This window comes from Puma concolor, chromosome E3 (genome assembly GCF_028749965.1).
Source record: "Puma concolor isolate L17-30 chromosome E3, mPumCon1.1.hap2, whole genome shotgun sequence".
Classification (NCBI taxonomy): Eukaryota; Metazoa; Chordata; class Mammalia; order Carnivora; family Felidae; genus Puma; species Puma concolor.
The window spans coordinates 10,441,200-10,466,119 of NC_141682.1; the positions used below are offsets into that span (position 1 = coordinate 10,441,200).

At 56.9% G+C, this 24,920-nt stretch overlaps 1 protein-coding gene and 1 long non-coding RNA gene across 5 annotated transcripts; one reads left to right on the forward strand and one right to left on the reverse strand.

Annotated features, from left to right (window-relative positions):
* Positions 1-122: 122 nt before the first annotated feature.
* On the forward strand, positions 123-15,382 carry LOC147572961 (uncharacterized). The gene is made up of 3 exons (XR_015245558.1): positions 123-1,084; positions 10,025-10,183; positions 14,527-15,382. It is a non-coding gene; the product is annotated as an uncharacterized LOC147572961 (long non-coding RNA).
* Positions 5,503-24,699, reverse strand: MLXIPL (MLX interacting protein like). Of its 4 annotated transcripts, none has more exons than XM_086692483.1 (17): positions 23,705-24,693; positions 19,913-20,019; positions 15,761-15,843; positions 15,517-15,606; positions 15,191-15,235; positions 14,541-14,742; positions 14,336-14,416; positions 10,623-10,792; positions 8,825-9,371; positions 8,529-8,596; positions 8,304-8,451; positions 8,025-8,140; positions 7,813-7,932; positions 7,521-7,648; positions 7,297-7,420; positions 6,593-6,722; positions 5,503-5,969 (listed from the first exon to the last, which is right to left on the reverse strand). In XM_086692483.1, the coding sequence occupies exons 1-17, from the start codon at positions 24,097-24,099 to the stop codon at positions 5,908-5,910; spliced, it is 2,616 nt and encodes an 871-aa protein (XP_086548609.1). In that variant the 5' UTR covers positions 24,100-24,693; the 3' UTR covers positions 5,503-5,907. The 4 variants fall into 4 exon arrangements, with proteins under 4 accessions (XP_086548609.1, XP_086548608.1, XP_086548607.1 ...); XM_086692482.1 differs by having other exon boundaries at positions 5,503-6,284; positions 8,025-8,098; positions 23,705-24,687; XM_086692481.1 differs by having other exon boundaries at positions 5,503-6,284; positions 23,705-24,686.
* Between the last annotated feature and the right edge of the window lie 221 nt (positions 24,700-24,920).

Sequence of the window (24,920 nt, forward strand, 5' to 3'; positions counted from 1 at the left end):
CGGGGCTTGACCGTTGGTGCGACTCGCGGGGCGGGGCTGGACCGTTGGCGCGTCCAGAGGGGCGGGGCCTGGCTGCCGATGCGTCTCGCGGGCGGGGCTTAACCGTTGGTGCGTCTCGCGGGGCGGGGCCTGACTGTTGGAGCGACCCGCTGTGCAGGGCCCACCCATGGATCGTGCCGAGGGGCGGGGCCTGGCCCTTGTGGGGTCTGGTTTTTGGGGTTGTGCTGTCCCCCAAGCTGGGGGGCGAATTCTGCAGGCTCCGCTGAGTCCTCTCCTTGAGTAATTTACTGATAATTGTTTATTAAAGGCGTTATTCCAGCCATCACCACAGTGGATCCTTTCAAGGAGCCAAGGCAGGAATTATTACTCCCATTTAACAGGTCTTAACATCAGAGGAAATTTAGATGGGCTTTTGGTATTAATGGAGGAGAGAAAGGGTAGCCCTAGAATTGAAGCATGGAATTATAGCCTCAGCAAAGACCCGGGAGGGGATGCTCTGGGAAGGCAAGGGCATGAGCAAAAAAAGTAAGTAGTAGATAAGAATGGAAAGATCTGGAGAGCCTTGAGAGCCAGCTGAATCCAACCAGCAGAAAGGAGCCTCTGCTGGTTATTTCAGGGCGAGTTAGGGCAAAACTGGTGTCTCTTGAAATTCTCTGGGAAGATCAGTTGTGTGCCAAAACCAAAGACAGAAGGAAAATCAGGAGGTGTTTGCAAGGATCCAAGAAGGAGATAATAAGGGCCTGGACTTAGGTGGGCTGGGAAGTGGAAAGGAACTTGAAAAGATTTTTAACAAGATATTTGTATTTTGAGATTATAGATTCACAAGGAGTTGGAAAAAACGGAACAGGAAGTTTCCACGAACGTTCACCCAGTTTCCCCCAATGGTAACATCTTACATAACTATAGTGTGATATCAAAACCAGGAAATTGGCCTGGATACAATTACAGAGTTCATTCAGCTCTAACCAAAAAGGAGATATTCTGAAAGACTGATAGTATTTTAATTAGACCTGCTTGGACAGAAAGGAAATGTTCCCAGAACAGGGAGCAGTGCTCCATGGGTTTCCCAGCCCTACAACCCAGAGTAAGTACCAGGGTCAGGGATTCCAGATGCAAAGTTTCCATGCCCAACAGGGAACCTCTCCTGAAGTGCAGGCTCTCAGGCCTTTAGAAGGACCCTCTAAGGAGAGAGGATGCTGCAGAGACTAGAGGATACACCCATAGCCTCGGTTGAGGACATAGATCCAGTCAGAGAACAAACAGAGGGTGGCCTCATTTCCTTCCCTTTTGTCCTTGGAGGTGTGTGTGTGTGGGGGGGGGGGATTGGCATGGACTCAGCTGTGGGCAGTGGTGGAAGCAGGGGGAGGGAAGGGGTCCAGAACATCCTGGGGCTTTTCCTCTTTAATTTGCTACTGAGAACTGTAGCACCAGCCATGAACCACTTTCTCCATCACCTAGAGACGAAGCTGTACTTTTTTTTGCTTTAGGTTATTTACTTTTTTATTTAAGCAGTCTCTACACCCAACATGGGGCTCAAACTCATGACCCCCGAGATCAAGAATCGCATGCTCCACTGACTTAGCCAGCCAGGTGCTCCGACAAAGCTGTACTTTGAGAAGAACTTCCTTTACTCACCTGGGTGGCTTAGAACTTCGGCTCGGGTCATGACCTCATGGTTCGTGAGTTCAAACCCCACATCGGGCTGGCTGCTGTCCACGTGGACCCCGCTTTGGATCCTCTGACCCCTCTCTGCCCCTCTCTGCTTGTGTGTGCTCTCTTTCTCTCTCTTTGTCCCTCAAAATTAGTAAACATTTTTTAAAAAAGTTCCTTCACCAAGCATTTTGCATGTGACATTGATTGATCCGGGAGCTTTGCATTTCATTTAATCTCACATTCCCATCCCACAGATTAGGAAACTGATGCTCTAGGAGGTGCTCATTAGGTGACTTTCCAGGGATCACACAGGGGAAGAGTGACATGGGAACCCATGCAGATCTGTGACTCCAATCTGTTGATGTGGGGGAAAAGGAGAAGAAAGAGTAGGATTCTGTGTACAGCTCGGTCAAGGCTACAAGATTCTTTCACATCAAGAATTTGGTTGATTTTTATAGTGGCCTTTAAGGCAAGTGATGCTATGAAATTAAGCAAATGGAAAGAAAAAAAACAACTAGGCTCAGATCAAGTGATTTACCCAAGGTCAACAAGGAAACAAGAGAAAGAGCTCATTGGGGTGGGTAGTAAACTGAGATGGGCTACACGCATATTCCTCCCACCTTGCCACTGGCCTCGCCACTCGCCACGCCACTCGCCACTCGTTGGGTGGTGATCTGGCCTGGCTCTTACCTCTGGTGTCACAGGGCTCAGCTGGAAGCCAAAGTCAACTTGTGGAAGGACAATCAATGACACAAAGCAGGATTTGGGAAGGCTGGGCAGGTCAGGGAAGGAACTGTACCGATGAGTTTGGAGGGGCAGTGAGACTTGGCTATACCTTTGGCCGGGTGGGCATTCAGACAGGGGAGGTGGAAGGGAGTGGCTCTGGCAGCCCATCTGGGTGAGTGTTGCTGATGGCACCAGAGGAATGTGAAGGGAGGGAGGCTGTGGAGAGAAATGAGGCCAGAGAGGTAGCAAGGCCCGTTCACAAAGCACCTTGACCATGGGCCCAGAAACCATAGTGGAAACACAACTTCACAATCTGCAACTGAAGACCCACCTTGTATTGATTGGAGGCCTTCCTACCTGGCCTCTGTGTTAGGCAAAACAATAAATTTCTTCCTTTGTTTAAGTAGTGGTTCTTGGAGTATGGACCCTGGACCAGCACCATTAGACACGCAGATTCTTAGACCCCACCCCAGACCTGCAGACTCAGAAACTCTGAACCACCCATTTAACTAACTTGTTCCAGGCATATGTTATTTGCAGCTCAAAGCCTCGATTACAGTGGTTCTCGCATATTGGAATCACCTTAAAAAAAATGCTAGTGTCTAAACTTCCACCCTGAGGGCTTCTGATTGAATTGGCCTGGACTGGACCCGGCTGTGAAGATTTTTTAAAGCCCTTCCAAGCTATGCAAATGCACGCTTAAGCTCGAGAAGTAGCTCCCAGGGATCCAGCAGGCCAGTACAAGACTGTGTAGGAGGGGATGCTCTGTTGGACCAGGGTGGCGGCTGTGGGGATGGAGGTCAACTGGCCAGTCCTTGGTAACGGATGGCTGTGTTCAGCTTGGACAAATGTCTGGGTGGTGGCACCCTTCCTGGGGATGGGGAACACGAAAAGGACCATGTTTGAGATGGAAGACTGTGGGCTGCAGTCTCAGAAATGATGAGTTCTGTTCCTTGAAGCTAAAGGGAGCTGTGAAACATTCAGAGGGAGGGGGCAGGGTGGCAGTTGGATACGTGCTTGAGTAGCTGCAGGGGCAGAGCAGGACAGATGCAGAATAGTGGGTCCTCGGCAGAGAGGCCAAAGGGAATGGTATTACCTAACGCTTGCCACCAAGTGAGAAGTGAGCCAGGAAGGGACTGGCCAGGAGGAAAAGCCTCCCACAGCAGGCACTGGGAAGGCACCGTCAGGCAGGTGGGAGAGCCTGGAGAGAATTCAAGAGTCACAGGGAAAAAGGGGTTCAAGAATGAGGTCCAGGGGCCCAGGGGCGGTGGGGGAGTATTGAGGGAAAAAGAGCACTGCAAAGTGGTTGTTGGATTTGGCAACAAGGGAGTCATGCGACCTCAGTGAGCGTGAGTCAGGGCAGGGGTGAGGCTGGGGTGGAAGCTGGCGGAAGGAGACCAAAGACGGGGGGTGAGTGGGAGGGGAGGAGAGAGGGAGAGCAAGTGTAGATAACTTTCTCAAAGGAAAGTGGCATCTACTGGGGGGACACAGGGTCAGAAGGAAGTCTCACAGGGACCTTCCTGGAAGGGTGTGAGCGGTGAAAACAGAGCACACTGCTAGGATTTTACCTCTCAGCCACTTCAAACCTTTGTCTGTGGCAACAAATAGCACTCAATGCCTGGGTGCACCTGGTACCTGCACAGTAAAGAGAGGTGACTAGGGGCGCCTGGGTGGCTGAGTCGGACTGAGTGTCAGACTTTGGCTCAGGTCATGGTCTCACGGTTTGTGGGTTTGATCCCTGCATCGGGCTCTCTGCTGTCAGTGCGGGGCCTGCTTTGAATCCTCTGTCCCCATCTCTTTCTCAAAAATAAACACTAAAAAATAATTAGGGGCGCCTAGGTGGCTCAGTCAGTTAAGCATCTGACTTCCGCTCTGGTCACGATTTTGCGGTCTGTGGGTTTAAGCCCCGTGTCAGGCTCTGTGCTGAGAGCTCAGAGCCTGGAGCCTGCTTCAGATTCTGTGTCTCCCTGTCTCTCTGCCCCTCCCCGACTCACACTCTGTCTCTCTCTGTCTCTCAAAAATGAGTAAATATTAAAAAAAATTTTTTTAAAAAGAGAGATGGCTAAAAGCAGAGACTAGGGTCAGACGGTGTGAGTGGGCATCTCACTAACCATACAATGTCGGGCTAGTTAACCTCTCTGTGCCTCAATGTTTCATCTGTAAAATGGGGGTGCTAATAGTAACTATTATGATAACTCTTACGTAGTGTTACATATGCCAGTCACTGCTGTAAGTGCCTTGTATAGATTTACTTTGAGATCCTCACAGCTGGCCCATAGAGGTAGGTGTTAATATGTAATAAGTGAATTAATATATATAAAATGCTTAAAATAGTTGGCACGTAGTAAATCCTAGAGGAGTGTGCAGTTAGTATTGTCATCGCTATTATGATTCCACATAAATGAGGGAAAGTCAAAGGCCACAGAAGACCGTTTGCTGTTTATATCCTGCAAGCATCTGCAGAAGTTGAGATGTGAGAAGATTCAGACTCCCCCGCCTTGAGTCAGCTTCATGAGGAGAGGGATCCAGTGGTGAACAGAATCCCAGCACCAAGACCATCATCTAGGCCACAGTGGGCCCTCAGGAAGGATCTGTTAAATGGCTCCATAGAAGAATCAATGAAATATGCGGACCATTCACCCCAACTCCCCATCTAAAGTATCAGTTCCTTCTAAGACACCCCAACCAAGTGTGTGTCTGCCCTCTACTGGCACATCACTACCCCCAAGGGCAACACATTCTCCTTCCGGATGGCTCCCTGTGATTTCCACTCATGGGCTCGGCTCTGCCCTCTTCCAACTTGGAAGGTGGTAAGCCTTTCTGAACCTTCTCCTGGCCATGGAGCGAGGATTTCCAGGACGAGTGTCTGTCACCTCTGACCTGGATGACAGCAACAGCCTAAAACTGGCCTCCTTGCTCCTTGCCCTTGCCCCATGGTGGCCTCTTCCTGACTCCGCACCCAGAGAGATCCTGTGAAGACCTTATACCTGATCTTGTCAAACCTCTACTCCAAACCCTCCAGTGGCTTCCAGCTCAGAGGAAAAGCTAAGGTCCTTTGAAGGCCACCTCCCGTTGCCAATTGGCTCTGTCTATCCGTCCCAGTGAGACACACTGACAGTCCCCAACAGTTTTTGTTTTTATTGGTTGAAAATCCTTTACAAAATCCACACACACTCATCCACACGCACACAAGATGCCTGCCCTGGTCTGGCCACCTCCTGCCCTGCTCTCTCCTGGGATCAGACCTTCCTGGCCTCACCCAGGTTTGCCATCCTGCAGCACCCTACCCCCCACTGGGCTACCAGCGGAGGAGCAGAGAATGGGACGCTCCTTTTCTGTCTCTCTGATCAGAAACAGAGGCCTGTGCCCTATTTGGGGGGGGGAGGAGGTACAGGGAGGGATGGTGGGGAAACAGGATCATCCCCCTTCCTCCTACAAGCTCCCTGAGTTGTCAGCTTAGGCCCCAAGTATCACAGTTGCTAAGGCCTTGGGAGCATCTTCTGGTTGAAACTTCTCCATCCCCATTTTTCAGACTGGAAAGTGAAGGTCCCAAGAGAGAGTATGAGTCCTCCAGGTCACGGTGTTAGTCTCTGGTGGGGCAGGGAATGGAACGCCGTTCTTCCTGGCTTCCAGGAGGTGGAAGAGATTTGGGCCCTGCTAGACCCTCAGGAAAGGGGACAGCCAGGGCAAGGGGCAGGAGGGGAGTGCCCAGAAGTTGTCCCTGGAGCCCAGGCCCAAGGAAAGCAGCCCCTGGGCAGCTGAGTAAGTGGCAGTGTCTGGCCAGCATTATAAAGGTTTGCCAAGGGTGCCCTCTGTGACTGCCCGTGTGGCTTGCTCAGGTATACAGCCTGGATCTGTGAGGATACTGGTAGATGTGCTCAGCTGGCGGAGAGAGTTCAAGACAGCTGGGGAAAGAGAGTGAAAGAGTGAGAGAGAGAGAGAGAAAGGGAAAGATACCTCCTGGGTCAGGGCCCTCCCCTTTGATGTTGAGGACAAAGGGATAGCGGGGAGATACTAGGTGGCAAGACTGTCAGCCCCTCGTAGGACCTCTGTCTGCAGGTGTCCTGGTAGCCAGTGGACTATCCAGGGTACATAGTGGGATGGCCCAAACTCTAGGCTATTTTGAAGTCGGGCTGGACCTACAGTCTGAGCAGGTGGAACCCTCTGCCCGGAGGCCTGGACATTCTGGTGGGCAGGCAGGTGGCTCACGTACTTGGCCGGAGAGCAGGCAGGGAGCAGTACTGGTCCAGCCAAGCCAGTGAGGTCTGACGGAGGCTCTGCAAGCTTGCTGTGGACACCATCCCATTGAAGGACTCGAACAGAGGCCGAATGAGGATGCTGAACTGGGCCCAGGTCAAGGATCAGGCCTATTGTCCACCCAGTACCCTCACCCAGCTCACGTGTAGCTCTGACATCTGGGCCAAACAAGGGGAAGGGCCTGGCCACTGTGGCACCTTGAACCTCGAGGCCTCCCGCTATAGCTACCATCCAATTCTGCCCGGCTCCTCTATGCCCTTCCTCTAGCTGGACTATCCCCCCTCCCTGGGCTTCCTGCCCAGGCTCAGCCAAGAACTTGACCAGGTAAGGGAGTGAGAGATTCCATGTCTTCTTTAGGACCGACCCCACTCACATCACCCAGACTTTAGGCTCTTCCAAACTGCCCTCGGAACATTCTGCGGGCGGGGCTGTGTTCCCCTCACCCAGGGGCTCCTCCCTCGGTTGCCCTCTGCTCCCAGCTAATCACTGGACACTCCTGCTGGCCAAGATGCCAAGGGCCTGGAAAGAGGGAGCGGAACCGGGGCCCCTTCCCCTGGGAGCAGCTCTGGGACCCTGCCTGGCCTGTGGCGCTGAGCCTGCAGTCAGACACAGCTTGGTCCGGCTGCGGCGCTCACCCTACCGCTGGCCAAGTAAGGATACCACCCAGAACTTCCAGTTGTGCAGTGTCCGGGTGCGGACATAGTCGTTGAACATGTCTCGCATCTGGTCGAAACGCTGGTGCGTGATGGGCACCCCGGTAGCAGGCAGCTGCTGCTGGCACAGGCTGGGGGGTACAGGGGGCTGGTCAGGGCTTGGGAGTCCTGCCCCTTTCCCCCACGGCGCATGCGTGCGCACGCGCATGCGCACCCCCTGCCTACACCTACTTAATGGCAGCGTTGAGCTCCTCGATCTGGTCCCGTAGCTGCTGGGCCTCCTCCTGCATGGCCGCCCGCTCCTGCTGCAGCATGGCGATGTACTCGGCCGTCTTCTGCAGTGTGGTTGCTTTGCTCACCTGCAGGCATCCCCAGTGTGGCTCAGGTGCTGGAGGTGGCCCCACTCTGGGGCCCACTGAGGAGGAAACTGGGTGTCTGGGGGGCCCTGGGGCTTGGTCCTGGGCAGGGGGGCTACGAAGGAGCCCTGTGGTTCCGGGGGTGCCGGCCCGGGCTGGAGGCTCACCTTGAGGCTGGGCTGGGCGCTGAGTGTGCTCACCAGCCCGTGCAGGGTGTCAAACCCCAGCTTGATATTGAAGCGCCTCTTCTGCTCTGCAGAGATGTGTGTGATGCGCCGGTTCTCAGTCTTGGGGAGGCAGACAGGGGGGTGAGCCTAGGAAGGAGCATGGAAGGGCCTGGGGGTAGCAAACAGATCTTGGGGTGAGGGAATGGTGCCACCTTGTTGTTGTCTGGACGACCCCGGCTTAGGATGGGTTGAGGGGGAGAGACGCAGACACTCAGGGTCCCCGGGCCTGGAATGGAGTTGAGTTCCCCAGACAGCCTCCGCTCACCACCTGTGGCGGGGAAAGACAGACCCCCAGACAGACCGACACAGGGGAGAGGGGTCCCATTGCCCCTTCCCTCTCATCCTGGCCTCAGATGTGGGCCCCCCTTCTTCCTTCCCCTTTCTCCATCCCCTAGGGACCCCCCTCCCGGATCCCTGCAAGCCCTCTTTACCGCTGTGTGCTGGGGGCGAGAGCCGCTCCGCTTTGGGGACAATCAGGGGCCTGGGAGGTGCCAGTGTGGTTGGGCCTGGAGGGGGCCGGGGTGGTGTGGGGGCCGGGGTCGGGGGTAGGAAGGTGCAGGGGAATTCAGGGGCCGTCTCCTGCAGGGGTGGAGAAGGGCAGAGAGTTGGGGTGAAGCCCTGGGCTCACCCTCACCTCCCAGGGCCCGCCATCTTACCGGGGACCCTGAGGGCCGGAGGAGGGTGCTGGATACGAGTGGTGGTTCCAGGGCTTGCTCAGGCTTGGCTGTGCACAGGCAGAACTGTGAGGGACACTGGGGCCAGCCCTAGCCCCGTCATCTCCCAAGACCCCATCCCTCCCCTCCAGATAGCTCACTCCCCTTTCGGGTTTGGGGCCCATGTCCCTAATTCCCCGCCACCTCCCCCACAGCTGAGTCCACCCCTTTACCACTTCACCCTCTGCTCCCACAGGCTTCCCACTTCCCCTCTGAGGACAGTGCTCTTCCCATCTCACCTGCTGTGAGCAGCCGTGTGAGGCAGGGGTTGTTGCCCCCCGCTGGGGTAGTGGGGTTGGCGGTGGCAGGGGCCAAGGTTGGGGGGCTGGGCTTCTCCCCTCTAGGGGATGGGGCGGGGGGCTTGCCTCTGGACCTCATGCCTTGGGGCACTGTGAAGTGAGGCCCAAATTGGGGCTCCAGATACCCTGAGGGTAGAAGGTCTATGGGGAAGGGAGCAGGGGCAGGGCCTGGACCAGGCTGGGGGGTAGGTGGGAAGGCAGTGGGAGCCGGCAGTGGGGACACTCCTGGGGCAGGAGGGACAGTAGAGAAGGGGAATCTAGGAGAGAAGAGAGGCTCTTCCTGCAGCAAAGCAGGGGGAGGAGCCATGGGAGGGAAGGCGGGTGGGGGACAGGGCTCTAGACCAGGCCCCTTGGGAAGGGCAGGGTATTGGAAGAGGGGTGGGGGTGCTGGCGGGGGTGGGAGCTTGGGCTTGGGGTCTTCAGGAAGGAGGAAATCAGAGTTCAGGAAGGCACTGGAGTCCAGGGTGCCAGGGCAGCTGCTCCGAGCCTGGTTGGGGGACAGAGAGAGAGCAGGGGAGAAAGCTGGCCTTTGCAGCCACCCAGGCAGGCCCTTGCCCTGGCTGAGGTCTGGACTGGGCACTGGGAGAGAGAGGAGAAATGATCGCTGTTGTCCCCCCCACCTACACACACCAAAGGAAATTGTAACCTAATGAGGGGAGGGAGTGGAACACACTTAGGCACACATTAGGTGTAAGAAAGAGCATCGATCTTCCTGCCCATCTTTTCATTCAGCAAATAATGATTCCATCCTACCACCAATCCATTCGTGCTCCATTCCCCTATTTGGCCTCTCACCTGTGAGCTAACTCATCTATCTCTCCACCAACCTGGGAGGTATAAACCCATTCACCAATCCATCCAACCCATTCATCCACCAACCCATCCAGACATAATCCATCCACCTATCCACCATCTGTTCATTGACCAGCCACTTATCCAGCCACCACCCTATTCATCCACAAGTCCATCCACCAGCACATGCATCCAACCGACCACTCGCTTACCCATGTAAGCATCCACCCCCATCTACAACCCGTGTATCCATTCACCAACACACCCATCCATCCACACATTCACTCATTCACTTAGTGGCTCAACCATTGGGCAACCATTGACCCTATGCTTCTTGAACTGTGGTAGGTATGGAAGATGCAGCGGTGAGCAAGGCCTAGCTCTTCCAGTAAGGAGCTCACGGTCTGGTTGAGGAGAGAGACCTCTCAGCAATGAACTACAATAGTGCCGGAACAGTCTGATGACAGAGGGACCTGGCAGCAGAGCGGCAACCACCGAATTGAGCCTGTGAGTTCCGTATCCAAAATGGCGGGTTCACTGTTTCCTAAATGCTCACACTGACCTTTCTGTCTCCGCGTGCTCTCCTCCCATCTGGCTTGCCCTTTACTGGCCTCTTCTGGCCAAACCCAACACATTCACTAAGCCCAGAACCTCGCCTCCTCCAGGAAGCCTTCCCCAAGCACCCCAGTCCTTCGTGGTACCCTGCTCCATGCTCCCCTGCCCTCAGCCTCCCTCCCAGAACCACCTGGTCCATCTCTGCTTCACAACGGTTTCCTCCTCAGCTGAACTGCGCCCGCTCAGAGGGCAGAGATGGGGTCTGTCTCCCCCCTCCAGTCCCTCTCAGTTGACCAAGCGCAGGAATGGGCACCCAGGAAGTGCCCTGAATATCTCCTGGACATGGGCAGGTGAGCGAGGCACGGCTGAATGGCGTGGGGTGGGAGCTCACCTGCAGGCGGTTATTCCCTGAGAGGTGGGTCATGCCTGACGAGGCAGGGGGCACCTCTGAGCCCGGGATCGAACTGCCGAAGAAAGGGTCAGCCATGGTGCCAAAACTGGGGGGCTCCGGGAAATGTGAGGGCGTGGGTGTCTGTGGGGGGCGGTAGCTGGTGAAGAAATCTGTAATTCAACATACAGGGTGGTGGCAGTTAAGGATAGGGCCAGGCGTGGCTGGAGGCAGTGGGAGGAGAGTGGGCCTCGTGCCCTGTCCCCAAGCTGGGCTGGCCTGGCTGGCGGTGAGGTGGGGGTAGGCGGGGGAGGGGGGGCTTCCACAGGAGATTGTGAAATCGAGAGAGTTTCTGTCTCACTCAGGGGAAGCAGCAACAGAGGTTCGGTTGGGATGGGCCTGCGTGGAGGACAGCAGAGGCCGTGTGGGGGCGTGAGCAGGACCCCCGGGAAACAGCCCTCCCACCGGGCCACACACTCGGCTCATGAGGCCCCCTTCCCTGTCCCAGGCCTGGGCACTCCCCTCTTCTGCTCCTGTTACCAGCCCTGCTGGGGCCAGAGAAAGGGGAGGGGTAATAGAGAGTGCCCTGAAGGGACAGGGGTGGGGTGCAAAGGGGCAGAGGTCCTGGGTAGGGAAGAGCCCCGGGGTGATAGGAGTTCAAGGGGTGAGATAGAGGTGAGAGGGGTCAGGAGGTCAGTGGGTCTGCGAAGTTGGCTTGTGGGAAGGTCAAGTGGGGCCTCAAAAGTAGAGCCCAGGAGTGGGGTGGAAGGGCTAAGGGGGTCATAGCAGGGGTCAGAGGGTGGGCTCAGAGTGGGGGCAGGAGTTGGGGGGGGGGCACTGGAAAGCCTGGAAGAGCTGGCGGGAAGGGTCAGCCAGATTGTCTGAGGTGCGGGTTGTGTAAGCCCCAGGCTATTCTGGTTTTGGGAAGCAGCTGCCTGCGGCCTGACCACATCCCGGGCCTGGGCGCCGCCCGCCCACCCGCTCCCTTCCGGGCACCTTTCTCTGACCCTGACCAGTCTTTGGCCTGCAGCAGCTCCCAAGACCTCCTGGTCTTGTCCCACCCAGCTCCGCTGGCCTTGGATGGGCCCTGGCTCCCCAGGCAGGGGAGCTGGTCAGGCCTCCTCCCAAGAGAAGGAGACTCAGGAGTGGGACAGATAAGACCATGCCGAATCTGGAGCCTGCTGTGTGTTGAACTTGTATGTGCATCTTTTTTTTTTTTTTTTATCGTTTCCTTTTTTTTAAAGTTTTTAAAACTTATTTTGAGAGAGACAAAGATAGCATGAGTGGGGGAGGGGCTGAGAGAGAGGGTGAGAGAGAGAATCCCAAGCAGGCTCTGTGCCGCCAGCACAGAGCCCGACGCAGGGCTCGAACTCACGAAACCGCGAGATCATGACCCGACCCGAAACCAAGAGTCGGACGCTTAACCGACTGAGCCACCCAGGTGCCCCTAAACTTGTCTGCACGTCTTACGTGACTCTGGTGCCCACCTGTCACTGGAAGGTGGCTCTACATGTAGCATCTGTCTGTCTCCCTGTTTGTGCGTGTAGCTCTGTCTGAGCCTGTGTGCCTGCCTTGATGTGAGGTGCTCGGCATGTGCATGTCTGCTCTGTGCCTGGTGTGTGTGTGTCTTTCCTTGGCCACCTGATCAGAAAGGATCTTTTTGTCCTACTGTCTCCATTTAACCAAGGGACTGAGTGGCAGAGAATGAGTGGTCACCGATCCTATATCCCCCAGCCCCCACGGACTGTGGGCCTCACCACTAGGCCCCCTGAGGCCCGGGCTCTAGAACTAGCCACATACTGGGCCTGCTTCTTGCTCACTGCTGCTGCCTGCCCCCCGGTGCTCAGAAGGGTTCATGCAGTAAGGAGCCCAGCTCGCCACTGAGTCACCACCAACCCCCAGCCATAGTTTACCCTCAGTTGCCCCTCTCCGCTTCCTAGCCCTGGCCAGCCACCCACGGAGCCCTAGTCTCCCCCATCCCAAGCTTCTACCCCCACCATCAATGTGCATCCGCTCCCTGAGACCCTCTCCTGCTCCAAGCCCCCTCCCCTTCCTTGAGCACTCCTCACCAAGCCCCCTCCCTCCATAGAGTTCCGGCCTCTTCACTGGGATTCCTCTCAAGCGAGGAGCTCTTGGGGGACAATCAAAGCACTGGCCCCGGTGTCCCTGGTGGTCCCTACCCTCCCTGTAATGGAGCACGAGAGGGAGCCACACTAACCACCTCCTCTGCATGACCCATACCCCCTATGGTAGGTTGCCCATGCTCACCCCCACCCAGGCAGCCACCCTGGGTTGAGAGAAGCGGCTTCTCAGCCTCAGTTTTGGCCCTGGAGCCCGGGGTCCAGGAAGTTTCCTACCTGTGGCAGGGGTGTGTGTGCCCAGACAGGACCGCTGCCCTCCCAGGCTGGTCTGCTCTCAGGGCACTGCCATCAACACTTCTGCCCCCACAGCCCCCACCCTGTCCAGGGCTGAGGCAGGGGTGGGGGTGGTTCCTCATTCCCTAGTTCCCTCCCCACCTCTTGACTGACAGGCCCAGGACCCTGTGAAAAAGGAGTGGAGGGGTCATTGCCACTAAACCTGTATCCCAGAACCCCCCTTTCTCGCCCCGGAGCCTTGGCTAAGGCAAGCCAAGTCTCTATGGCTACCTGACCCCTAGCATGGCTCCAGAATCCCCTAAATGTTTGATTATCGGGGACAGTCTCCAAGATCTATAGCTAAGTAAAAGAAATGATGTAGGAAGAGTGTGTTGTGAAAACAAAAAGAGACATTTGTCCACAGCTGCTATACAGACATGGGTATCTCTGGGAGGACACAAAAACCATTGACCCAGTGGCCCTGGGGTCAGGAGAGGGAGGCACAGAAACATGTTACTTAAAAAGTGCTTGGGGTGCCTGGATGGCTCACTCAGTTAAGCGTCTGACTTCTGCTCAGGTCATGGTCTCGCAGTTCATGGGTTGGAGCCCCACATCGGGCTCACTGTTGACAGCACAGAGCCCGCTTCAGATCCTCTCTCTCCCTCTCTCTCTGCCCCTTCTTCATGTGCTCATTTCTCTCTCTCTCAAAAATAAGTAAACATTAAAAAAAATTTTTAAGTGCTTTACAAGATACAATTCCTGGGATTTTCTTTTTCTTTTCCTTTTTTTTTTTTTTTAAGTTGATTTATTTTGAGGGAGAAAGAGAGTACAAGCAGGGTAGAGGCAGAGAGAGAGGGAGAGAGAGAATCCCAAGCAGACTCTGAACTGTCAGTACAGAGCCTGATGAGGGGCTTGAACCCACAAACCACAGGATCATGACCTGAGCCGAAACCAAGAGTCAATGCTCAACCGACTGAGCCACCAAGGTGCCCCAATAAATAGTTTTTAAAGGGAATTAAATAAATAATAAACAGACCCAAACAAATGAAAGTCCCTTTCTCTCCTGAGAGTCCCAGCATCCATTGCTTCCTGGGAGCCCAAAGAGCCCAGAGCCTGAAGCTTCAATGCCCCTGAGCCTTGACCGCTGCTCAGTATCCAGTCTGGCCCTGCTCTCACCTGAGGCCAAGTCATTTGCATCCCAAGTCCTGACAAAGGGAGACCAGGAAGATCCCTCAGAAATCACTCAGATCATCCACCCTCCCACAGGGGCCTGAGGTCTGGTGGTCATGCTGGGACTTTCCTCACACTGACCCAGCCACGGGCCCCGCCTCCCCCTGCCCCCAGGACCGGGCGCTGCTTCACCTGAGATCTCCATGAAGTCATCCAGGCTGGGCTGCAGGGGTGTCAGGTCCGGCTGGATCATGTCAGCATTGCCCACATAAGCTGGAGGGGGCAGTGGTGACGTCAGGAGCGGCAGGCCGGGTGGACTGGGGGCCACCCACCCCTGGCCATCCTCCCTTGGCTGCCGGATTTTCACAGGCCTCCCTTTGCAGGTGCAGGCCCTTACCATCCTCAGGGCGCAGCTGCAGGGGCGTGGAGCTGGGCTGAGTCATGGTGAAGAGCGTGTCGGAGATGTCGGACAAAAAGCAGTCTAGGTCCAGAAGCTGCCGCCCGCCAGGCTCCTCCTCTGGGCCCCCGAGCAGCACGGGCACCACGCTGGAGAAGAGCTGCTCGCACCATCGCTCCGGTGGTTGCCAACCCCCTTCCGCCTAGGGAGACAGAACCTTCAGCAGCCACGAGAGAGGGACACCGGGGTCTCCCGCTGCCCTTGGCCCTTTCATATGGCTCCCGCCTGGGGGATGAAGTGGTCAGTACATGGCCCTCCTCACCTCTCTCTCTGGAGGATCCAGTTTGCCTACTGGAAGGCTTATGGTCACCCCATTGGCCTTTAACAACTGTCTCCACGAGCCAGACCTGGATGGCCTGCTGAACAGATAAGGGGCCTCTTCCTGTCCCCTATACTTTTTCTGCCTGGAACCTCAGTTCTTAGGGACTTCGTTCCCCGATGCCTCCCACCACTTCGCTCAAGGACTTCCCACCCCTCAGGAGGAGAAGGGCTCAATCAACCAGAGGACGGCGGCCACGCCCACTGCTCCCATCGGGTCCCGCCCTCATCTCCTAGAAGCTGTCAATTCTTTGGGTCCAGGGAGCACCCACCTGCTTTGGGGTCAGGAGATCCCCTTCCCTGCTGCACTTACGGAGCTGCAGGAACACACAGAGGTGGACAATGGATCCCTTGTCCCTCTTCCATCACTTCCCGCCAAGGCCTCCCCTACTCACAAGCTCCCCCAGATGAGAGGGATGCCGATTTCCCCTCTGGAGCTCCTCCACGCTGGGAGGTAAGGAGGCTGCGAGGGGACCCTCGGCCACACGGTGGCGCTGTCAGCCCGGGTCTTAATGGGAGGCAGGGTCGAGGGGCGTCTCGCCCCGGGCTCTTTCAAGAGAGGCAGTGGTCAGCAACCCCCCCGGGGCCCCCCACTGACCCGCTTCTTGTAGTAGATGCGCCACTTGTGGTACTCGCGCATCACCACCTCGATGCGCCGCTTCCAGTAATTGCCCTCTAGGACCACGGCCTGGAGAGGGCCCGGGAGGGGGCTCAGTGAGACGGGCAGCACGGACCCCACCCCTCACCCGATCCCCATCGGGGCCAGCCCCTCCTGCCCGGCACTAGGAGGCACCGGGCTTGGTAGGGAAGCAGGCAGGCGGGAGGTCCTGCGTCTCAGCTACCTCTGGTTTTCGGTGCTCATCAGCCTCAGGCCCCTGCAGGGGGGTCACGAAGCCACACACGGGGCTCTTCCTCCGCTCCACATCTGAGAGAAGGGGGCCAGGTCAGGAGGGTACCCAGCTCCATCACTTCCCACTCCAAGGGGACTGGGACTCAAGTGCCACGCTAGGAAATCCTGCTTAGACTAAGTACCACCTCCTCCAGAAGTCTTTCTGCCTGCTCCAGCCCTCCCAGAGCTCCCTCTTCTATGGGACGCCCGTGAAAGGAACCTCCCACACCTCCTCTGCCCCCCTTGGCAGCCCAGCAGGTGTGCAGGCAATGGTTGCTGAATGGGATTGTGTGATCACAGGAAATGAGCTGCTCCAACATCAGGCCCTCAGACCAGCAGGCCAGGGCCTGGAGCCCTTGGTCCCCTGCCTCAGGCACTGCCCAAGCTGATGCCAGATAACCACCCCTTGTCCCTTCAGGCCACCTAGCTGAGCCCTTTTGCCACCTCCTCCACTCCCTTCCCTATCTCCAATCCTGGTCTCTCCCCAGGTTCCTCCTTTTGGGCCCATAAACACATTCCAAGCTCCCCTTTTCCTGCCAAACCTTCCCTTCCTTTGCTTCCCCAACAAACTAATCTTCTTCCCTTTCACCCCTTTGTTTTGCTCCTTGTTCTGGAAGGTTTGCCACCACTACCTGCACTCCATGCCTCCTGGTCTCCTCTTCACTTCCTGTAACTCAGTACCTGCCCCCAGTGCTCTGTCAAGGCCCTTGTCTGCCCCCCCCCCCCAAGGGCCCATCCCTCTGGGCCTCAGCGGTGGAGCACCCCCTCCTCCCTCGACAAGGGAACCTTCCCTTGGTTCTCCTGTTTCCCTGACCATTTTCACTGGTCCTTCTTTGAGGCCCGCCCCCCAACCTCTCTCATCCTGCCTCTTTCCAGGCTTATTTTCCAGCTGCCCACAGAATCTCCACAAATTAAAATTAAAAAAAAAAAAAAAAAAAAAAAAAAAAGGATGTCCCAAAACTTGAAACATCCCTCCCAAGCCTGTGCCTCTGGGCGGCCACTGCTGCCTCCAGTCACAGGAACTCCCCACTGGCCCCAGCATTCCTATCTAAGTCACTCCGGAGGATGTGTGGCATTTCTTCCACTGTCCCCTCCCCTCCATATTCAATGCCACCCTGGCCTGATGTCATTTCTCACCCGGACCTCCCTGACTCCAGCCTCACCCTCTCCAGCCCATCTTCCTGTCATGGCCTGGAAGTGCAGAAACCCTCCATGGTTCCCTAGACCTCCAGGATAAAGTCCACACCTCTTACCTTGGCTTCCAAACCCTCCATGACTGGCCTGTCAGCTTCATCCCCCTTTTCACCTCCTTCATAGGCCCCACCTTGAAGCCAAACGGCTTTTCCCCACCACAGCTCACCTTCCGGTGTTGGTGTTATTCTACACCGCCCTTCCCTTCCCTCCTCTGCCTCACCCACACCTGCCCACCCATCAGGATTGCCCAGGGCCACCCCTCTTCCAGGAAGCTTCCCTCTTCTGAAACCCCATGGTCTTATCTGCCTTGCTCTCCACTTGGCCTTGGCCATTTCTCTGCATGCTGACCTCCCTGCCGGGAGTAAAAGCAGGAGCTGTTGCCCTTTAGACTGAAATCCCTGAATCTGGAGCAGAGTTTGGCACACAGTAGGGCTTCCAAACCTTGGGCTCCCCAAGCAGTGACTTTCTCCGCCTTAGCCCTCAGCAGACTTCCTCTCAGACAATTGACAGTCAAGGGGGACCACCTGAATGTGACACTTATTGGGGCCTTCAGCATCATTTACGAAGTTCTGTCCTAAAGGACATTCTCCCAAATGATCCCCATGAGAATGGGAGAGGGAGTTTGTCCTGGTGCCTGAGCGTGGCTGGGAAGACAAAGGGATGGGCCCTCGGGTGTAGGGACTCCCTGGGGTTAGAGCAAGGAGGGTCTCAGAGAGTGGCTGTCCTGGCTTCCCAGATGAGGAGATGGGCACTAGGAAAGAATAAGTTTGTCCAGGGTCCCCAGAGGGTCAGGTCTGAGCAGGCCTGGCTGGGCTTTTCCTCCCCCACCTTGGGGACCCTGTGCTCCAGACAGAAGGGCAGTGACCATGTGGCTCCTGGATCTGGGGTAGGCTTTATTCAACACCAGTAAGTTCACCCATTCAGGCAACCACCTGGCCCCTTGCACCTAAGCTGTGACAGATACTGGGATAAGGAATCGGTGGATAAATCGGGGCGCTCAAGCTTAATTGGAGAGATAAGGAAAGCACACACAGAACACAAGCTAAAGCAAGGTGGGGAGCCTGCCATGAGAGGTGCATAGTGACCTGGGTGCTCAGAGGACACCAGGATTTGGGGGTGTGAGAAAGGAGGGGATCTTGGAGGCCAGGAGCCTGCAGAGGGGTGGCAGGTTCGAGGGGATGAGCCAGGCAGTCCTCTAGCTGGCCCCACCCCTCTCCCTTTCCTGAAGCCCACCTTCAAACCCTCAGTGCTCAGGGAGAAGGCGCGTGCTGACATTTGTTACATGCCTGCCGCGTGCTGTGTTACTATCATCACAAAAATATCATCACCTTCGGGGAGCCCTTGTGTGTGTCAGGCCCTGTGCTGAGATATGAATGATCTCCCTGAAGACTCACAGCAAACCTCAGAGCGGGACCTACTGTTATTCCCGCTCTGCAGATGAGTGAGCTCCAGCTAAGGAGGCTACGGACTCTCCCAAGGTCACACAGCTGGGGCATCCTGGAACTTGACTCAACCCGCCTCTGTCTGACACAGAACGTGGGGTGCTTCCAGCAACTCGTGCAATAGCTGGAGACCAGGGTCTGCCTGTCTGGGTGAGGGCCCTGGGTGGCATCAGAAATGTCTTCTGCAGAGAGAAGGATCTGCATCCCATCCAGCTTCGTGGGGAAGGGTGGAGAGCGCAGAGGTGTGTGGAGGGGTGGGCAGTGACTCCCTCTGGCCTATCAGCTTCCTGGTCTGAGTAGGGCCCATCCTATGTGTTGTCAGGTGAGGACTGGAAGCCAGCCAGCTCGGAGCAGTAGAGGGAGCACTGGGTTCAGAGTAGGAGAGCCCTGGACTTCCAGCTAATCACAGTTCTGCTTCTTTTATGCTCCATGACCCTGAACAGGTTACTGGCCTTCTGGGCCTTAACTTGCTCATCCATAAAATGGGAGTGATAATATCTATCTGCCAAGGTTGCTAGGAAGCCTCAAGTAAGATGATTTAGGGAGCACTGGGCACACAGATAAATAGAAACCAGAAAACCCTCCCTCTCTCTGCTTGGATGGAATCCAATGGAGCCAGGACAGAGAATACTGAGTATGGTCCCTCCTGGGCTGTGCGTTCCCAGCTCAGGGAAGCTTTTGATCAAGTGGGACTTGGTTGACCTGGACAAGGTCCCAACCCAGGGCCGACTGGTCTGAGGCCGCTCAGCCTCTGCTGCTGGGCCGTGGTGGGCGGGTGGGTCTCATATCCCCAAATGAATGACCGTGACCTCCTCAAGGGCATCTCAGATTCAACCATCATTTATTTAGCATCAGTTCTGTGCCAGGCCCATTCATACTTGTTATCACCATGCCAACCAGGAAAAGTAGGACTATTGGTCTTATTTTATAGATAAGGAAACAGATTCAGAGAGGTTAGTCACACGGCCTGCAGTCACACAGCCGGCAAGGGCAGAGACTGGGGAGGAAAGCAGCTCTGGGTAACTCCCAAGTCCGAAGCCCCCCTCCACTGTACCACATGGCCTCTCTGGCCCCTTGTCCCCAGTCTCCATGGGGGCACCTGATGGGGGTTCAGTGAGGACTTTAGTGAAAGGCTGGTGGAGACCCAGGCAGGATCCTTAGCTTCCCCATTGGCAATGTGATGCCATTGGCCTAGCCAGCATCTAGCACCTCTTTCCACCCTGGCATCTGGAGCACTGACTATGCTGACGGAATGCAGAAAGGGTCTTGAACTGCCCTCCAAATCTCTGCCCACCTTAGGATTCCAAGGGGTGACCCCCGCTGTGCCTAGCATCCCAGGGCAGAGTACCCTTTGGGACACGTTCCCCGAGACTCTGGGGGTCAGATGCTGGTGCTGGCCCTAAGGGGGTTTCCTGGGCACCTCCCACATGCAGCCCCCCTTGCTGCCGAGGCCCACGGTGCCCACTCACATTGGATATACCAGGCCCTCCAGATGGCGTTGTTGAGACGGATCTTGTCCCGGCAGAGCAGCTTGAGGCCTTTGAAGTTCTTCCACTTGGGAGACACCAGCTTGCCACTGTCAGAGGGAGAGGGCTGGGTCAGGCGGTTGGACAAGGGGCAGCTCAGGGAGGCCTCCTGCAGGGCTGGCTCCCCACTCTTCCCATGCGCTGGTTACTCATCCATGCTGGGCAAGCTGAGGACTCCCCTGCAACCCCGCAAATCCTGCCCCTCACTCTGCCTGAAACCCCTACACTGAGAGCCAGGCCTTTAAAAAACCCTCCCAGGTTAAGCTACCACCAGAACTAAAACCAGGCTGAAACCTGTTTGTCAGCTCCTTCCTCAGGACAATAATACCATGGCCTCATGGGCGTCCTTTTCTGAGGCTGGCTAGGGAGGGTTCTCAGAGCCATTTCTTACAGAGGGAAACTGAGTGCCTGGGAGGGAAAGGGACATGCCTAAGGTCACATGGTGGAGACTGATTCAGGCCCTGTGGCCTTTTCTCCACCAGTTTCACTGGCCCTCTTCGGCCTCCTCCGGGGATGGGTAAGGTGTGCCTGGGTGAGGAGAGAATCTCTTCACTACCAGTGGCTTCCAAGCAGCCAGCCGTTGCCTTTTCCCGGCTCTTCTGGCATCTGCCCACTCCAGAATCCCAGGATGGCAATCTGGACTGAGCTGGATGGGGTGCACCCCTTCTTAGGGGCGTGTGCAAAACAACAGCCATCAGGCCCCAAAGGAAGGCAGCTGGGATGGTGGAGTGGTGGGCAGTGGAGAGGCAGCACCCTTACCCCAGCCCTCACCCTGACCCTAATCCTAGCCGTCAATGAAATCCACTCTCGCAATGACTCTCCAGGTCAAGATGTGCTAGGCACAGGCCAGTCTGCTACCGCTAAGGATCTGACCTAGGAGGTCAAGATGCTCAGAGTCTAGACCCCCACTGATCCCTCCCTCCTCCCTCCCTCCTCGTGGTCCACAAGCCAGGGCTGTATACGAGTCCCCTCTGGCCCATCTCCTCCAACCCTTGCTCACATGGAAGGCTGAGGCCTGGGGGACACCAGGCCTACCTTCTCCCAAGGCTTCTCCCTCATCGTGGGGGTGATGGGTGGGTGGGTGGCAATCTGACTCCTACAGCCCCTGAAACGCATGGGTCACCAGGTCTCTTCTCCTCTCTGGTCTCCAAGCTCCTGTGTTTGTTTTGGGGTATGGAGTGGGAAGAGCTGCCACCCCAGGGTACCACAGGCCTCATTACCCAAATAGAGTACATAGCCCATGCCTGCTGGCTGGCCCTCTCCCTCCTAAGTTAGATAAACACCATCTGTCTCGAAGGGAGACTTGGGTGGGGTGCACTGATACCTCCTGGGCCAGCTTCTTTGGCACCTGGGGGGACTCCTGAGTTTGTTGCTTCTGCCTGTATCCCAGCAACCTCCCCACCCACTCTGATCACTCAGTGTCCCACGCCCAGCCTGCCTCCCCTCCCTCCCTGTCCTTGCCGAGGTTCTGGGGTTTGTGGCCAGGAAGGGCTCAGGGAGATGAGACAGTGACAACATACAAGCCCAGAAGGAAAGGATTTGGTCTGTGCTGGGCTTGTTGGCTGGGAGGGGAGGAGAGGGGCTCAGCCCAGAGGAAAAAGCCCATGACCAGGGCTCAAAGGCTTCTTCTGACCAATAGAAAATCTGGGAATCTCAGGGATGGGTGGGAGAAAACCTAGAACTCTTAGTTCAGCACCGCTCCCCCTTCATGAGTCCAAGCTCCCTTATAGGAACTCCCTGAGAGTCTCTCTGACAGGGTCCTGCCTCGGGTCTACATGCCCGGGGCCATTTTTCCACAGCTAGCCAGCTCTGGCCACAAACAAGTGTTTTCTTGGAACTTCCAGACCCTGTCTCCCTGGGGCTTCCACCCACAGAACCACGGAATATGCACCTCCTCCTAGGAGAGAAGTCCTCCCTCTGCCCGCAATGCCCTGCTGAGGATGAAAGCTGGCCAGGCACCCACAGGCTGTCCTCTGGGCCAAGCACCTGGGGACCCCTTGCCTTGCTGTCCCTTGCCATCCAGTCACTCTCTCAGGGCATCCTGGCTTCTCTAGTCCACTCCTCTCCGGGGGACCCCTATAATTAGGGGTATTCAAGGGCTAAAACACTGTCCCAGTTTGAGCCTCAGATTTTTTTCTCTACCAAACAGGGGAAGCCAAAGGCTCCTGTAGTACTGAGTCACCTCCATCCATGGCTCTTAGGCCCCCACAGAGACCAAATATGCTGGGTATTTAGGGGAAAAGAACAGCCCTTTCCTCCCCAGCTGCCCTGGGTCACATCAGATTCTAGTCCAGCCTCTTAGTGGGAGCAGTTTTTGGAGTGTGCTCTGCTCCTGACCTTGCCCCCTCCCCTGAACCTCCTTTTTTGGTCACCCATGGTCTGTGGGGTGTAGTATGAAGGAGGAAGCTGAAGTTGGGAGCAGGTGAGAAACGTGGGGGGCCGGGGGGGGGGGCTGGGAGAACCTGGGGGGTGCCCACATCCGGTGTACCAGGACCTTAGATGCTCTGTCCCAGTCTGTCCCGTGATGTCCCAGGAGGCGGGGGAAGGGAAGAAAGGGACGGGAATTTGAACTTTCCACATCGGTCCGGCGCCCTGGACGATCAGGTTGCAACATGACCTGGGCCCGGGGCCAGAGCATATGGGCCAAGGTTACACCGCCTGCAGCCAATGGGGTCGTGGCTGGGCTGCCGCGATTGGGGGTGGGCAACACCCCCGCAACCCCCACCCCAGCTCCGGCTCCAGATCAGAGAGCCTCAAGGGCCGTTCTGTATCCCGCCGTTCTCAGAAGGGGAGGAGGCGCCTCTGAGGAAGAGGAATATTTGCACAGAGAAAAGATCAAGGCTGGCCGATCCCCCTTTCACCTCTACAGTTTTCGGTTGATAATTTATCCTGGCCCCTCAGCTCCTGGGAACTTTGCTCCAGGGCACCGGGCCAGACCCCGGGTTCGCGCCCTCTCCCGGGACGCAGGCAGGCGTGGGAGCCCGGGCCAGGCGCGGTCCGCGAGCTCCGCGACGCGCGTAGCAGGGGTCCCAGGCAGCGTTAGGCGCTCAGCCTCGCGCTGCGACCCGGGTAGGCGAACCCAGGCCTCCCGGGGAACCAGCAGCACCCCCTGCCGGGCGCCCGCTGGGAAACTCTGCCAGCTGGGCCCCCCGGAGCACCCTTCTCCCGCCACCCTCGACCTAACAGGTCAAGAACAGGTGTCCCGGCAATTGGGAAGTACAGGGTGGACAAGAGACTGGGTTTCAAAAGACGTTGGCTATGAATCGGGACAATCATGGGCGTGAGGAGTTTCGCCAGGGTGCAGGAATGGAGTGTGTCTGGGCCCGGGTACTGGGGAGGGAGCGGAGGGCCGAGGTGGTCTGGTGGAGTGGCCCCCAGAGTGGAGGGTGGGAATGGCTTAGGGTCCTGGGAGCTCGAGGGATGCCCTGGAATTTCTTTGGGGGCAGAAGAGTCAGGACGGGGAGAGGGGCCTTGGTGGGTCGAGGTGGAGGTCGAGGTGGAGGACAGGAGGTCCGCACCCTGGGGAGGGAGTGAAAGTGGTGAGCCATGGGAATCTGGAGGCAGGGCCGGGGCCAGAGGACGCTCGGGGTTGGGGGAGAAGGGTGTCCAGGATGTGGTCGGACTCTCCGAGAGCATCCAGGGACCAAAGTTTGGGGCCGGGTGGGGTGTCCGGGGCCCCAGCGCGTGGTGCCGCCACGGAGGGCCGAGGCTGCCGGGCCCCGGAGCCGCCCTCACCTGTAGGCCAGGCTCATGCACTCGAAGAGGCGGGTGAGTGTGGGGTCGATGCTGCGCGGCCCGAAGTCGGCGGGCCCCATGGGCCCCTCCTGGTCGCGCCGCCGGGTCAGCGAGTCGCTGTGCGGCGACGACACCATGAAGTGACCGCTGTGGATGACCTGCGAGCGGAGCAGCCCGCCCGCGCTGCGCCGGTTACTCGGGTCCTCCGAATCTGTGTCTGAGTCCGAGTCTTGGCTGGGGACGACCCGCGGGCAGGACAAGCCGGCGGCCAGACCCGCCAACGCCCGGGCCATGGCTTTCGTCGCCGCCGCCTCGCCCGGGCTCCGTGGAGCAGCTGGCGCGGCCAGTGTGGCCAGATTGGCCTCATTAACATAACCCCGCCCCTCCACAGCCATAGGTCGTTCCGGGGGGGCGGGGCCTTGGGGACAGCGCGCGGGAGCGGGCGGGACTGGGTTTAAATTAGCATAATCAATATGCACGCTAAAAATAAATTAATTAGCATGATCAATATGCTAAGCGAGAGCGCGGGCGGAGCTACTGCGGGTCTGGAGTTTGGAAGAGGAAGAGGTCCCTATTTCCCCTCCTGCCCCTCCTTATGCGGTTCCCCTATGTCACCCGAAAGGGGTCTCAAGAAGAGTTGCCGAGTAGAGCACCAGGTTGGCTCAATCGGTTGAACAACCTATTCTTGATCTCCGCTCAGCTCATGATCTTGGCTTGGGTCATGATCTCATGGTTCAGAGAGTTCAAGCCCCACGTCGGGCTCTGCACTGACAGTGAGGAGCCTGCTAGGAATTCTCTCTCCCTCCCTCTCTCTCTCTCCCTGCTCCTACCCCACTCGTGTTTGTGCGCGCACTCTCTCTCTCAAGAAAGAAAGAAAGGGAAAGAAAGAAAAAGAAAGAAAAAAGTTTGACTGTTAATCATTCACACCTGAGCCAGAAAGTGCCTCAGTGCCTGGGATTCCTTGCTTCCAGTGCCCTCCTGTGAAGTCCCTCAGCTAACTACACCCCTTCCTCCCTGCCATCTCTGGTGTCCAGGCTCACATTCACCCTCTCTCAGTCCTGCACACAGCTGGAAGCACGCACCTGTCAGAGTCTTGTGTGGCCTGGCCCACAGGAAGGTCCCAGCACCCCCTAGTTGCCATTATGATCATCACTACACCTGCACAGAGGCCCCGAGGTTTACATGAGTGTGAATCCATGAGTGGTGACAGGTGATG